Source organism: Parus major, chromosome 1 (genome assembly GCF_001522545.3).
Source record: "Parus major isolate Abel chromosome 1, Parus_major1.1, whole genome shotgun sequence".
In the NCBI taxonomy this organism is placed as follows: Eukaryota; Metazoa; Chordata; class Aves; order Passeriformes; family Paridae; genus Parus; species Parus major.
Window position 1 is genome coordinate 3,527,249 of NC_031768.1, and position 15,480 is coordinate 3,542,728.

The window sequence follows — 15,480 nt, forward strand, 5'->3', positions numbered from 1 at the left end:
TCTTGGGTAATGAGCCCACAGAGCAATGCCAAATCTTTATTCACAGTCAGCAGTTGTACCAGTGAGCCTCTAGACTCACATCTGGCATAAGCTCGATTCACCACAGGGAATCCTGTCATCTGAGCAGTCATTTACTATCCTGACATGTTGCAGATGATGTTAGGTTGTGGTATTCCCCTGCCATGAGGGTTCACAAGAAGCATTCGATCACAGATGTTTTTATGATGTTCACTCTTGCCTTCTGTGTGAAATGTTCGTGGTTGTCATCAGGAATGAGGTCTGGGCTTAGGAAGGACAGAGGACAGCACTTAAGCAATGTGGTCTTACAGCCCTGGCTGCTGTTCCAGTGGTCTGGGATGAGGAGTCTCCAGCAGAGATTGCCTTGGATGCATTTATTTCCTTTTGATTTTAAAGGGTCAGGGTGGTGTTGCTGGTGTAGGGGACAAGCTCAGCTTTAATACATGTTATTTAGGTGTCTGATTTTAGGAGAGTCATTTGGGAGATCTCTATTTGATTGCCTGAGGCACCTGTGATTGAAGAACATGCATTGGAAGAGCCTTGTGCAACGTGAGTGAAGTGCAGTGCTGATTGCCAGAGTGCTGATGTGCACCCCTTGAATGGGGTGTACTTTGAGCCAGCAGCTTTTTATATTTGGGAATCAGCCTAGTTACCAGACAGCAGCAAGAATATTCTGGCTTGCCTCTGGAAACAGGTGTCAAGCAACCAGGCACATGAAATTCAGAGAGCTGTTCAGGATCTGACTCGCTCAGTTGGGAAGGTGAAGAGCTGGGGACTTGATCTCTGTGTAAATGCAGAGATTTTGGTCAGGCTTTGAAAGCAAAGAACACCAAATCTTGCTGCTTTGAGCTACAAACAAGCTCTTTCCCTTTGCCTTAGGCTGGCTTTGGAATCCTGTGGCCACTGCTGTGCTGTGCCCACCTTCAGAAGGATCATGGAGGTGTTTGTGTGTCCTGTAGCTGGGAGGTGCAGGGCATTCCTGGGGGGTGAGCTGTCCTGGTGGGTGTGCTCATGCAGACAGCTCTGCTCTGCAGCCTGGAGAGCTGAACCTTTGCTTCGGAGCTCAGACCACCCTCACTGGGAGGCGTCCAAGCAGCCAGCTCTGCAAAGATTCAGGCTGCCACGGGATAAACCTGGGCTCAAAGATGTTCTTCTGAAAAAGGAGCTTCACCAGTGCTGCAGGTGACACCCATCAGCAGGGCAGGCTCTGCTGTCCAAACAAGTGATAGCCCATGGTTTGGGCATGTCCCACAGCAGGCAGACTTGGAGAGAGTGTCCTTTTCCCTCACAGTTGAGGGGGAACCTGAAACATGTCCCTATCCCTCTGGACAGGTGTGTTCAGCAGGAGGCTGTTGGAGAGGGACAGGGATTGTGTGAAACATGAGGTGTAAGTGGAGGTTTGTGGCTGAAACTGTCTGCTTCAGGTGGTTAATGGTAAAACTGGGGTTCTTTCCTTGGTTGTTCTCCTGAATTCCCTTAAAACCATTCAATTTAAATGGTATTTAGCATCTTGGAGCCACATAAACACAAGTGAGGATTACACAACCATAATCCTGATGGCACTAAATCAAAGAACTGTTGTTTGTAAGGAAAGAACATATCATATTTGTTTAGAGGAGCTCCTGTTCTCTGCTCTGGTGTTTCCAGTCCTGGCAGGTGTCTGAGCCAATCCCTCACCTTAGGGGTGACCTGCTGGTTCCATTTTTCAGATTTTGCCATAGCCCCAGTTAATTATTTGACTCATTATACCCACAGTAGATACAAAAACTGTGCAGCTCTACAAACCCCAGCAAGAACATGGCAGAGTGGAGGAGGAAATTCTGCAGCTGTTACAGGATGGGGGTGGGATCGATAAGCACATGAACATCAGTTTTTAATTTTAACTCACATCTATTTATTAGCTGAGTGGTAAATTGCAGCTCAAAAGAGGAGGAAGAAGGGAGAACAATAAGTTTTACATCTGTCACTTTGCCTACTCTTTCCATCAGTGTGGTTTCAGTGGGATCAAGCATCTTCTAAAATAGCACTTAGAAGTGATGTTGGAAATTGATCTTAATTTGATGACACTGGCAGAAGCTCACGGGTTTTCTTGCCATGTATAGAATGCCAACAGATTCAGGCAACACACTCTAAAAAAGGACATTTAGCTTTAATTGTGTGCTTCAATATCATGTTTCCTTGTGAAAGAATAACGTACTCCAACCTTCATGCTGCAGGACTTGACAATGCAATATCATTTCAGGCTGCAAAGGAATATTAGTTTCTAGTCCAATATCCCTAAATTTGTAATGAATTGGCAACCTTATAGGAGTCATCATCCAACAGTTATTACATTATCTAGATCATGCTAGTGATGAAATGTGTAAAGTAGCAGTTAACTTCAGCAGGAACAGCGGTGGCATTTCCATTAAAGGTTTCTGGGGTTATTTTATTGTTGTTTTGTTTATTTTTTAAATTTGAATAAAACATTTGATTTTCAATCTGCCATTTGCTCTTGTCTGTCGCAGTTCTTTGTAGGGATGGCTTGGAAAATGTTTGCTTCTAACTCTGCTATGGAAGAGCTTGTAACAGAGTGGGCTAAACACTGGGTATGTCAATCCTGAGACACCCCCTTGGCTGAAGAGGAGGGAGAAAGCAGCAGGGAAAAGCAATGCCTTCCTTCAGCCTCTCACTTGCAACAGAGCCTTAAATTCCCTGAGCCATTTACTGTGTTCTCTGCAAGGCACAGGATCTTCTCATGAAGATTAAAAACATGTATTCCCCCTCTTTCTAAGGAAAGCTCCTCTGTTCATCACTTGTTTGGATATTGGGTTTTAAAATAGTTTATAGGTTTGTAGCTTTTTTTAATTTAAGTCAAATAATAAATAATCCCTTTAACTTTGTCCTCTAATTTTAATTCAGAAAACAAACCTCTAGTTCTCTTATAAAAAGAGGTGGAAGATGGACTATATACATTTATCTTATTAGGAAAATAAATAGCAAGCAGCTGCAAAGGAAATCGGTTGTGCAACATTATAAATGACAGAATGTGGGGTCACAGTTTATCCCTACTCTCTATGTCTGCTTCCTCAGAGACCACACTAAGTGTAGTTAGAGGTAAATTGGGAAAGTGTCACACAGAGCAGCTCTCTGGCTGGTGCTGCCTCATCTCATCAATTCATTCCAAGAGGGATAAAGCCTTATTTATGCACTAACATAGAATTTGAAGGGAGAAGCACAAGTTCAGCCAGAGAAGAAATGAAAATTGTCTGTCTACATGACTTGAATATTAGTTACAGCTGAACTGTCTTTCCTCTTAAAAAGAAAAGTATTACTTTATAGGTGCTGAATGTTTTTGCATTATCACCTTAGTCTGCAGTGTATGAAATATGACCCTAACCAGTGGTGTAGCTGACACTGAGTGTTGTAACAGTAGACAGAATGATGTTAGAGAGCTCTTTTGTGAGAGATAAAAGTAAGAAACAAAAGGAAAAAGAAGAAAGTAAAAAAAACTTGCAAAATCTGGTGTCCTTCTGTCTGACCTTGGAGACCTCAGAGATCCCTTGACGTGAGACAAGGAGATGGTGAGAAGGGTGGCACCAGGTAGGAGGGCATCACATCTTGGAAACAGACTCTAGCTCTGCCAAAAAGTTTGGAGGTGTGTATTTAATGTCTTTAACAGTGAGTCTGAGTGTCCAGATGCCTGACAGAAAGGTCTGAGCTGCTTTGTCACCAGCCTTACCTGGTGTTCCTTGGCTGGCAGTTGGATTCTTGGTGGGGTGTGGGGCCACAGCTACTGAATGGTGCCAGCAGAAGTCAAAAGCTGCAGCAGTAGAACCAGAGAAACCTGAATTGTGGTCAGGTTATGATGGTTTAAACTTGGAAGGAGTGAGCAGGGCTGTGGAAGGTCATGAGTGATAGCTGTACAACAGGAGTCTCCTAAAACTGAAAGGAAAAAATCCCTTTGGGGATCCTGCCTGGCTGCACCCACTGGCATGGATGGATTTGCAGAGATTTTGGGTGCACCTTTTCTGGGAATGATGGAGCACAGCTCAGAAATGCCCCAGCTAGAGTTGACCCTGGAAATGGGACATACCCATGTCCTGCTAAATCAGCTTAATGAGAGTTTGCAGGTTCTTCTGGAGTGAATTGGGGTGGATGGAAGAGATCTTAAAAGACTTGTGGTCTGCACAGTTTCAAAGTCCCTGGGCAGAATGTTAGGAAGCTGACAGCACCCATTGCTAATATCTGGGCATGATTTGTCCATGTGTCCACTGTGACCAACACAATTGGCCTTGGTATCCAGCAGGTGCCATGATCTCAACAGCCTTTTCCCCAAAATGCAAGTGTGCAACAGCAGATGAAGCAAAAGTTAATAGATCTGAGGGCATAAGTGAGTTCTTGAGGATTTGGATGATACCTTTGGATGACCTTTTCCTAGTGATGCTAAGGGCACAAAGGAAGACCAGTGATTTTTGAGAATGGTTTTCACAGACATCATGGCGTTTTTTTCATGAAATGTTTGCCTCCCCAGGCAGTATGGTGAGGTTGGTTTGACCAGGTAAGTATAAGAGTCTAATGCCTCAATAAATAAGAAAACACATTTTAAGAGGCTGAAGTCCCAAGTTTAGGTGAGAGGTATGGAGACAGGAAAATAATCCTCATAAAAATCACAAGTGTGTTCTTCATTTGAATTTTAGGGATTTTTATTCTCCAGCCTTAATGATGCAAGAAATGGGGTTCTTTTTTTTTCTTGGGGATCTTTCTTTCTCTTTTTCCCTTGGAGGAAATAGGCTTCTCTTTGCAATAGCAGCATGAAATTATTCTTGTATTAAAATACTGAATACTCTACATGTTGACTCTAAAGCACATAATTTTAAGACTAATGGAAATGCTCTGAAGAATGACTTTTATTTGAACTTTTCATTGTAGTGTTCTAGGAAGAAATCTGAATGACATGGAAATCTGTTTCTTGGAATTCCAAAAGAGTACTTATAAAATGTTGAGGTTGAGGGAGGCAGAAGATAAACTGCCAGAAATTAGAAGCATTAAGTTGATGGGAAGGAAGGAAGGAGGAAGGATGGCTGGGCAGGCAGATGACATGGGGGGGGAAATGAGCCATGTGGCTTCATGGCTGCTTCACACATATCAGTGCTCCAGTCAGAGCTGACAGATACACACCCCTGGAAGAGAGCAAACATATTGTTGGCTTGGCACACTTGAGAGTGCATGTGCCAGCACACATGTGCTGCAGTTTAAGCAGGGCAGCCAAATGCCTAAGGCAGGCCAGCTTGATGCCAATTTTAATTTGCCAGTCAGACTTGGCTAGTTATCACTTCTTTCCTTCAGCATATTTTATAAGCTACTGGAGAGCACTAACACCCAAAACTAGCTGAATGAACCTCTCAGGATAGATAGGAGATCCTCTCTTTCTTACAGGGCTTTTATTCAGAGCATTGCTTTGTATTCCTTATGTGGATCAAAAGCTTTGTGCTCTTCCCTCCTGGAATTGGACTTAGGGGATGGATCTGCAGGTGTGGGAACGTTGGTAGCAAAGGTTCTACCTTAATATCATGGATTGCAGGGAACCCAAATTGCAAATTACCTGAATTCTAGCAATAGCTTTTGCAGTCATGCCATGTAAGTCTTTAATAGATGTTTTTGTCTGACTGCAGTGTGTCAGGCAGCACAGCTGGATCTAAATTTGCTTTCCACTTGGAACTTCTAAGGAACCTATTTTCTCTCTGGTCACGGGATAAGCTTAGGAGACTATTACCAAAATGCAAAACTTTTCTTGTAGGAGCACCTAAGGGCCATTTTTAATGGCATTTCAGGATGTTTTGCCATGTTCAGGTGTCAATGAGATGTAAATGTTTAGATGGATAATGTTTTTTCTTTAGCTTCATTTGCAAGGCACAAAGTGCAGAATGGAGCCTGGTTCATAATATGAGGCTGAAGACAGAGGGAATGAAAGAGGGCTCCATGAAGAAACTTGCAAGTTTTCATTGAACTTGAGTTAGAAAACACAGTTAATAGAGTCACAGAATGGTTTGGGTTGGAAAGGACCTTAAAGATCTTCTTGTTCCAACCCTTCCATGGGCAGGGACACCTTCCACTATTCCCTGTTCCACTTTGCCTTGGACACTTCCAGGGATGGGGCATGCACAGATTCTCTGGCCAGCCAGTGCCAGGGCCTTCCCACCCTCACAGGGACAGGTTCAGTCTTAGGACAGGTAACCTGGAATGTCTCTGTTGGGGCCAGGGAACCTGGGAACTCTTAAAGCTTTTCTGTGAAAATTGCTTCCTTGTCTTCTCTGCTGCTGTTAGCAATGAAATGGATCACAGCAACAGTTCCCCTGAGCAGCTGCAGGGTCCTCAGTGTTTCTGATTTGTGGAAATCTCAATTTTCTGTCCATCTCTTGGACAGAGGCAGTGACCTGACATCTTCTGCTTGCTACATATGAGCTTATTTGATCCCTGTCCCTGATTCCTGGCCATCAAGGTGACCTTGTGCCTCACCCTGCCCATTTTCCTTTCACTGTGGCAGGGTTGTTTGTTTCTAATCCCTTGGCTGTGGTTTTTCCTCCCAGTGCCAAGAGCTCTGCACTGATCCACATCCTCCCCTAACAAAGCAGCTCCCCTAAAGCTCTCAGCGGGTCATTCCTGATCCAGATTGGAACAATGCTGGACAGATCCTCTGTTGAGTGATGCCCCATGTCAAGGGCAGCTCCCACAGCTCATCCTGGGTGCCCCTGGCAGGGATGTGCCCGTGGCACGGAGCCAGGAGTGCCAGGTTTGCATCATCCCCCTGGGCAAGCTGTGCTGCCAGGGCTGTGGCACACTGGCAGTGCAGTGATTCCCTGCTGCTGGAATGACCCTGGAGAGGTTCCTGTCATCCCAGCAGATGGCTGGGGTGCTGCTCCAGGTCGCTCCCTGTGACCAGACAGCCTGCCCAGGCTGGGTGGAGCAGTGGAGTAAGTGATGTGGAAACATCCCTGCCACTTGGTCTTGCTCTTGTCTTGAAAATCAAAGGCTTTGCCTGAGGCTGAAGGCAGAAAGTTCCTTTGCATGGTGGCTTGAAACTGCCATAATGAATATTTTTGGAAAATCCTGTCTGGCCCATTTACTAGAGCAGTCTGACTGAGATAATACCTGTTTACCCCTGAAATATGTAGGGAAACAGCAGGGAAATAAGAACAGATTTTTATTTTTTTTTTAATTGTACAACTGGAAATAAAAACCTGCCAACAGAAAAAAACAACCACCAGAATTTTTGCAGTCTGGGAGGAAGCAGCCTGTTTTAATAATGATAGCCAATACGATCAGAGATGAAGCAATTTGTCAGCGCTGATTTTTGCTGTGAATAATCCAAGCTATCCCTTGAAGACAACATCTAACTCAATTATAGCTGGGTTTAGAGCTCAGCAAATTGCATTACCCAAAACTTCAGAAGGGCTCAGAAGAATAAAATATAAAGTAAATTTTTTGCTACAAAACCACTGTTGGTATTCAGTTATATTATGCCTAGGCAGGGACTCTGGCCCCTTAATTGGCTTAGGACACTCTTCCTGTCTGAGGATGCTGATATGAAAGGATACCCAGGATATTGTCTGTATCTAAACTCTGTTTCCAGATCCCCAAGGTTCTCTTCTTCCTAATCAGGTGCCTGTATTTCCCACACAGGGGACCAAGGCTGATAATTGAGGTTGCTCTGCTGTAACTGTGGATCAGAGACATCAGCTACATGACTGAAATGATCAACAGAAAGAGTTGAAATATGTATTTCCTTTTTTAGCTGGATCATTTCAATGATTGTTTTCAACACAGCTCTGCTGAAGGGTTATTTTTAACTTGAATAATTTTAGTGCTCCTATTTTCTGTGTGACCTTGCAAACAATTGTTTCCAAAGAAATGAGGCCTTGGGGATGGGAAGGTGTGGCTGGATTGGGCTCTAATGGGAAGTAGGAGTTCTTAAGGCAGGTTTCCTGCCCAAAAATGCCCTTTTTGGAGCTGTAATGCCAGGTCTGATGCTACCAATAGATAAGAAATAATAGGAGAAAAAACAGAAGAAACCACCTTAAGAACCACAGTCAGTTTTTATTTATGCCATCTAGCTTAATCAATTTTTATGTAATTGAAATATTCTTCTTGGGTCACCTTGGAAATGGATAGAGAGGAGACCTCCGTGGAATTGGGATTTGGGCTGTATCACCCATGTCCAGATGAGAACTGAGGTCACTTCTTGGCAAGTGGTGTGAGAAGGGTTTTTTTGTTGTTTATTTTACTCTCCTTGCCCTTTGCTAAACAAAACCCAATGTGCAATTTAGGGAAATGCCACAGTACCACACTGAGGTTCCAATTCTACTCATAAAAGTAATTCTGTTGTGTTGAAGACAACTCCTTGTCCATGTCTGAGAGCCCTGTAAATAAATCATGCTGGATCAAATCTTCCATTTCCTGCAGGAAAAAAAAAAAAAAGGGATTACTTCTCATGGCTGGCATGGTAATTAACAGGATTTGGGAAATACATTCTTGCAGCTGCTTTCAAAATTAACTTCAAAGATTCCATTAATCCCTGCCTCTGAAAAAAAAAAAATTAAAAAATTGTGATTACAATATCTTTGGAGAAATAATGTTTTAATTCAAAATATGCTAATAACCTAAATATTAAACAAGCTACTGTTTGTGCTAATTACGTTGATTACATTTGGTGTTGGTGTAAATATTCCGTTTAGAACATTATATGGAATCTGAATACAAAATCAGCAGGTTCTCACTGTGCTGATTTATAAATTACAGCCCAGCATCGGCAAAAGTGGGGCACAGCTAAAGTTCTTTTCTGTGCTCTTAGAATATTTAAAATCAGCACTGCAAGTAGGTTCCTCTATCCCAGACAGAGATTCCCTCAGCCCGTTTTCATCAGATGCCTCTCAATTTATCCTGAGAGCTGCCCCAACCCTGAGCCCAGCCCAGGGAGCAGCTGGAGCTGCTGGAGAGAGCCCAGAGGAGGCTCCAGGATGAGCAGAGGGATGGAGCAGCTCTGCTGGCAGGAAAGGCTGGCCCAGCTGCCATTGTTCAGCCTGGCCAGGAGAAGCTTTGGGCTGAGCTCAGGGTGGCCTTGCAGGGCCTGAAGGAGCTGGGAAGAGGGAATGGCTTCCAACTGACACAGAGTAGGTTTAGGTCAGATATCAGGAAATTCTTTATTGTGCGCTTAGTAAGGAACTGTAACAGCTTGCCCAGAAATTTTTTGGATGCCCCATCCAAAAAATGTGTCCAAGGCCAGGTTGGACACTGGGACTTGGAGCAGCCTGGAGCAGTGGAAGGTGTCCCTGCTCATGGCAGGGGTGGCACTGGAGGATCTCCAAGGTCCCTTCCAGCCCAGGCCATTCCATGATTCTGTAACTCCCCTAAAAATGAGACTCTTACTTCCTTACCTTCAAGGAGTTACAGAGAGGAAAGAATGGCCAACATCAGCTCTTGGCTTTTGAAACTATTGCTTGTGAGGAGTGTGTGTGAGAGGTGTGGCCTCCACACCTCTGAGCATCCATATGTTTTCTCCAGCTGTCTGGTTTCTCTGTGGAGTCTGGGCCGATAAAATGACTCTTCCCATCGTATAAAGATAATGCTCCACATGGATGTCAACGTCCATGTGATTCCTGCCCATTTTGGTCCTCTTTAATTAGGGGCTTTTCTGCCTCATTGGACAGGCTGGTGTAATAGCTTGGGATAAAGATTGTCACAGCTTGAAAAATCTTTGGAGCAGTGGGAGGTAATGATCCTGCCTGAGGCAAAATAGCGCTTCTGGCCTGTTACGGGGCACTGTGATTCTGTCCCACACTCCATTGAATCTTCTTTCCCAAACGCTGCAATTTAGCCCCTGAAAAATGCAGTATTTTTATGAGTGTATTCCATCTTTGGTCTGGTCCTATAACTCCTGTCAGATGTGAGCAGGGTGAGCAGGGGCAGAGGATGACGCCTGAGATGTGAAATGCCAGTCTGAGGCTTCAGCCCGTGCGATTTTTCATGCTGAATGGTTTTCCAGAATGTGACGAGCAATTTCTGTTTCATCTGGAAGATGGGAATTTCTGAGACTAAAGACTGAGTCCCCTTTTCCACCCCAGCAACCTCTTCCCTTCCCTGAGCAGTTTTGGGCAGGACTGGTCTGTTAAGGCTGTGTTCAAATGTCACACAAGACTGCTTTAGACTTTCGGCCCATATGGAATAAGCAATGTTTCTTATTCCCAGCGTTGTCAGAATTCATTTTACTTCATAGTTGAAAAGTAAATGAAAGAAATAGCTGGAGGCAAACTTGTGAATAATTACATTTGCACCATATTTCTTCAGCGTTTGATGGGTAGATTTATGTGTAAGATTTTATTGTTTTCCTTCAGCTTCATTATCCATCCAGTGTTTGCCATGGATCATGAGGCGCTGTAGCAGATCATGGAGACAGCATTCTAATGCTGAGTGTTTCATCTGGAAAGGGAATACATAGATCTTTTTTCAGTTGCAACAGCACAAGATGATGGGAGACTTGGAAAGCAGCTCATTAGTTGCTGCTTCAGGCTCTCCTGCTGGGATGAGTGCTGCCTGTGGTGAGGGAAAACCTGCACCCTAGAAATGTTCTCTGACTTCAGCCCTGCAGAGTGGTGGTGCTGGGGTGTGGGCTGCCCCTTGCCAGCAAGCAGCTGATGTTGTGTTCCAAGGAGTTTGTCCCACCACTGAGCAGATGTGCCTCAGCTGGCACCAGAGCCAGTCTGTGGTTAAACATGTGATTTTGGAAAATTCATTGGGTAACAATCTTTTGTTGTAGCCGGCAAGTGCTGGTTTGGGATTGTTCCCCTGTTGGCAGGGACAGGCACTGACTGCCCTGGTTTGCCAGGCTGTGTTCAGGAGAGTCCAGCAATCTTTCAGAGAAAATCTTTCTGGGAAAGCCTTGAATAGCAGTGTTTAGTGGGAGGGGTTAGGGGCATTTATTTATTATGGTGAAAGCAGATCCCCCCACAAAAAGCAGAAAATGCAGGCTAGGGCTTATCAACCATCTCTGAATCCCATAAAATCACAAGAAGCTCCTGAGTTTAAGTCTGCTGACAGCAGTTTTATTTTCCCTGGTTTTCTCATGGGGGTGGGTATAGCTCAGTGATCCTCAGATATCCATGTGGAAGGAATCATCATGTAATTTAGAAAGTGAAGATACCAACAGAAGGTTTTGTGTGGCAGAGGGTGGGGAGGGAATCCTGATCCACCTTTATTGCCACATAAAGGTAGCTTGGAAGAAGATGGTTTGTTATCAGAATGGTTGGCCCTCACCAGTAGGAATGAAAAAATCAAGTCCAAGAGTAAAACCTGTGCCAGTGCTTTCTTGTGCTGTGGCCTGCTGAGAGAGAGAATTTCCTGGGTTTTCACACAATTTCCAAGATAATTATCCCTTGTGAAGGGAGAACCAGGAGTGGGAGATGGTGCATGAAAGAGGAGCGTTTCTACGGGCTTGCTTTCATCTCTGTGCAGAAATTTAATGATTTGAGGACTCAAATCCAACAGCCTGCACGCTTGAGATATGTGAACAACCACTGACAGGTAGAAGTTAGTGTGACATGGTGGATATGGAGTAGGAAGGATGCAAAAAGGCTTTTAGTCTTTTTATCAGTGCAGTGAGGTGATTTCTGTGCAGGTCCTGAGCCCAGGCTGGGTTTTCATTTTAATTAACTGGTTAATTCTTAATTTGTAGAATCATAGAATGGTGTGGTTGGAAGGGACCTTAAAGATCACCTCTTTCCATCTCCCCTGTCACGAGGGAGTTGGAACTCCTGCTCCTAACCACTAAAACCATGTCATTTGCAGGGTGTGCAAAATCACAGGGTTGCTTTTAGGAAAGCAGCTCAAGGTAAAAGCTAAAATTTTATTCCCTTAGACAAAACCCCAGCTGGCACCCCACTGAATTTTCTCTCCAGACAGTCCATCTGTTAAAGTATCTGTGTTGTGACAGGTATCAATAGAAAATGGTTTGGGGAGAACTCCAAGAAAATCCACTCCCAAAATTTGGGAAATGCCCAATCCATCACTTTTCAGATTTAACAGAGGACTTAAACTCTCTATGTATGTACAAATATATATTTATTAATATATATTCTCTGTGTATGAAAATGTGGATGGATCATACATGTATAAAAAAGTGAAATATGAGCATAGGGAGAAGGTAATTTATACAGGTATGTCTATTACATTGTATATAGATAATGCATATGTTGCTTTATAATGTGTATTACACACATTATATTTCCCTACTATCTGCTAATTATTAATTTCTTCATTATTCATATAAATATCTTGGCCCTTTTGAATACTTCTAATTTCTTGATCACAAGTCTAAGTCATGGCTGAAAACTTCTTGTCCTACCATTTCTCAGTGATAGGAAGATAGAAATATAGGAAGAGTGTGTATGGAATTTGGGTTTTGATGTCAACAACAGCGGGTCAGAAAAAAATAAAAGGAAGGCAAACCTTAAGACATTGTAAATTATTGTGTTGCAGTTGATTTTTAAGGCAGTGATGAGGATACACATGAATCAAAGATTTAAGTGTCCTGGAAGTTCTAGAGATGAATTGCACTAAATGCTGCATTTTCTTAGGTCTTAACACGAGACTGCTGAGTCACTGTTGCAAGTTAAGATAGTGCTAAAACTTGGCTCTAATAGGAAATGAGCTGTACAAACCAGATTTCATCAAGAGATACAAACCCAATTGTGTCTACTCATCCACCCATCTGGTTTTCCCAACTGGCATTTCCAAAGGACAGTAATTAATACACTGAAAGACTAAAATCTATGGATAGACTCCACTTTTACTGTTAGGTAGCCTTTAACCCATAAATACCAAATGAAAATCGGTTCCAGTTTTCCCTTGGCTGTGTCACTTGTGACCTTCACGTCCCTTTCCCCACGGAAGATAAACTGTAATTGTATTTCTGTAATTAGGGTGGTTGTATTGCTCCAATAGTTACACAAACCATGCAGATTCTCGGATTTAATGACGTGGTTCTGTGATTTAATGACATAAAGTTAATGGATTGATTTTTTTCCACAAAAATCGTTGTTTTGATAGCTTAGCTTTTCATTAGCCTGTGTAATAAAACTTGGTGAGCTCTCAAGCTGTTCTTTTTATCCAGATTTTCTCTTTCTTCTTCCATTTTCATCTCTCTTCTTAGATGTTTACTAAACAATAATTTACTAATATATTTACTAATAAAATACCAAGCAAACATTTCTCTTAGGTTAGCATAGCTGCATTTATTTGGTTATTGTAATTAAAATGAAATCAATATGGAATATTGCAAAACCTTCCCTTCAAATATTTTCTCAGTTTAAAGTGGACATAAAAACTGAGTTCTGAGTAAGAATGAGAAGTAAAGGCAAGAAATAATGCAGGACTCACGCTAAAAATCATGGAATGGCACCCCTGTTTTCTGTGCAGGACAGAGACAACGGGGGATAAGTTTCTTTTCATTTTAATAATACTTGGAAAGCGTTGCCTTTATTTGCTTTTATGGTACTTGGGGATGAGCATCCTGGAGGTATTAATGCCAAGAGTTAAAAGCAAAGTGCTTCAAAATGGGTGAATTCCCCCAAGTAGAGCTCCCTGCAGGCTCCTGGCATGACGTTCACACAGCAGTGACATAAATGAGTTTAACAAACAAGTCTGTGGTGAAAAACTCGCTGCTGTGACGAGGTTAGTGGGGTGAATGTGTGCTCCCACTGACTCACTCCAGACACTTTAGGGTTATCTTTGCAACCAGGGCAGGAAATTTCTCAGGGCTGCACTTTTAAGTTGTAGGTGGGTGAAGGAAAATTCAGCAGAGTCAGCTGGGTTGTCCACGTGGAGGCCAAATGCAGCTGAAGGGAAAGCTGAGGCCTGGGAATAAAGGAAGGCAAAGAGCCAAGGATCGAGGATGAAAGACAAGAGCAGAGCCTGGAGAGAAGTGAGGGAAGCAGCTCAGTGGTGGAGAGATTGGACATAAATGATTCAGAGGGAAAGAGCTGTGTGTGTTGGAGGGGATGAGACAGGAAATGAGTGGAAAGGATGGAAATTAGCCTTAGGAAGTATTATCTCTTCCTCTCGTGTTGGAAGTGTGGTAAGAATAGGGTCTTAATGCCTCTTCTTCAAAGTATTTTAATCGGTCCTTTTTTTTATAGAGTAAACATAGAATAATTTAGGTTGGAAAAGACCTTTAAATTCTCCCTGCCAGGTGGCACAGAAGAGTCCCTGTGTCCCTCACCGTTGGCTCCCTGGGCTGGGGGGGACTTACCCAGATGCTGGATGAGCGAAGAAAGAGAAAGAAGCAGAATTTTCCACCTGTGCTGTTTAGTGATTATCCCTGTCTGAAACACCTGTTGATGTTTTTGTTCTGTTTCCTTTGAGCAGATGGGCAAAAGAAGGTCCAGGAGGAGTTTGACATAGACATGGACGCGCCAGAGACAGAGCGGGCGGCCGTGGCGATACAGTCCCAGTTCAGAAAATTCCAGAAGAAAAAAGCGGGGTCCCAGTCCTAGTAGCTACCTCACAGCTCAAAACAAAGTAATCCTGAGATGATTTATCCAGAAGATCAGAAATAACACAAAGATGCATGTACAGAAATTATCAATATTTAAAACCCCATTGGCAGATAACAACCCATGAGCTTGTGTGCGACTTCATCCCAGATGTTTCACACCCATTACCCTCTGTAACTCACCATTTTACTTGATGTTGTAATAAAAAGTTAGGGTGAAGTAATTAAAGTGTCTGCCTTCATCTGTCTTTCCATATTAATCCAGCAAGTGCAGCGTTACAAATGAACCCAGCCCAGATGCCTGTTTCCCTCTCCACCTAAAGCTCGGAGTCATAACAGCACCGTATGTTGCAGGGATTTTTGCTGAGGGATCAGATAGATGCATCCCAGCCCTGCTTCCCTCATTTGGAGAATTCCAGCTGCCAGCAAAATGTGAAAATAAAATGACTTTCTCGTAATGAGCTGAATGTAAAAACAACAACAACAAAAAAGTTGCAGACAGAAGCTGGCATGAGGGGTGTAGGAAGCAGGGAGCAGTTTATTTTTGTCTTGCAAGTGTGTCAATAAAGTGGTTTGAGTGGGGAAATTGTGCCTGTCCTTCCTCTTTGCATGATAACATTCAGAGATCTTGGACCTCATTGACTGTTATGGAAAGAAAATAATAAACCAGACACAAAATACCTTTGGAAGTTTGGGATTGATTTTTGTCTGTAAAAATAGAAACTGAATGTCTAAACTCTTATTTCTTGATGCTGTTTTTAGTCTCTACATAGGCAACAACAGTTTCTGTGCCATCTCTATTTCCTTATTATTTTCAGTATTTAAGGAGTAAATAACAGGCTTCCTGTGTCCTGTTGTGTGTTCAGCTTTGAGCCCCTTTATCACTCTGCTAGCCCAGCTTTGGATCGACAAAAACCACGTGTCTGAAATAGGGAAGT

The 15,480-nt window shown here is 43.1% G+C and overlaps 1 protein-coding gene across 1 annotated transcript in view; it reads left to right on the forward strand.

The window, feature by feature from the left end:
• Nucleotides 1–15,231, forward strand: part of PCP4 (Purkinje cell protein 4) — a 56,222-nt gene extending 40,991 nt beyond the window's left edge. Inside the window, exon 3 of the mRNA XM_015642799.3 lies at nucleotides 14,416–15,231. Within this exon, the coding sequence (XP_015498285.1) occupies nucleotides 14,416–14,543 (128 nt within the window). The 3' untranslated portion in view covers nucleotides 14,544–15,231. The remainder of the gene's footprint in view (nucleotides 1–14,415) is intronic.
• The last annotated feature ends 249 nt before the right edge of the window (nucleotides 15,232–15,480 follow it).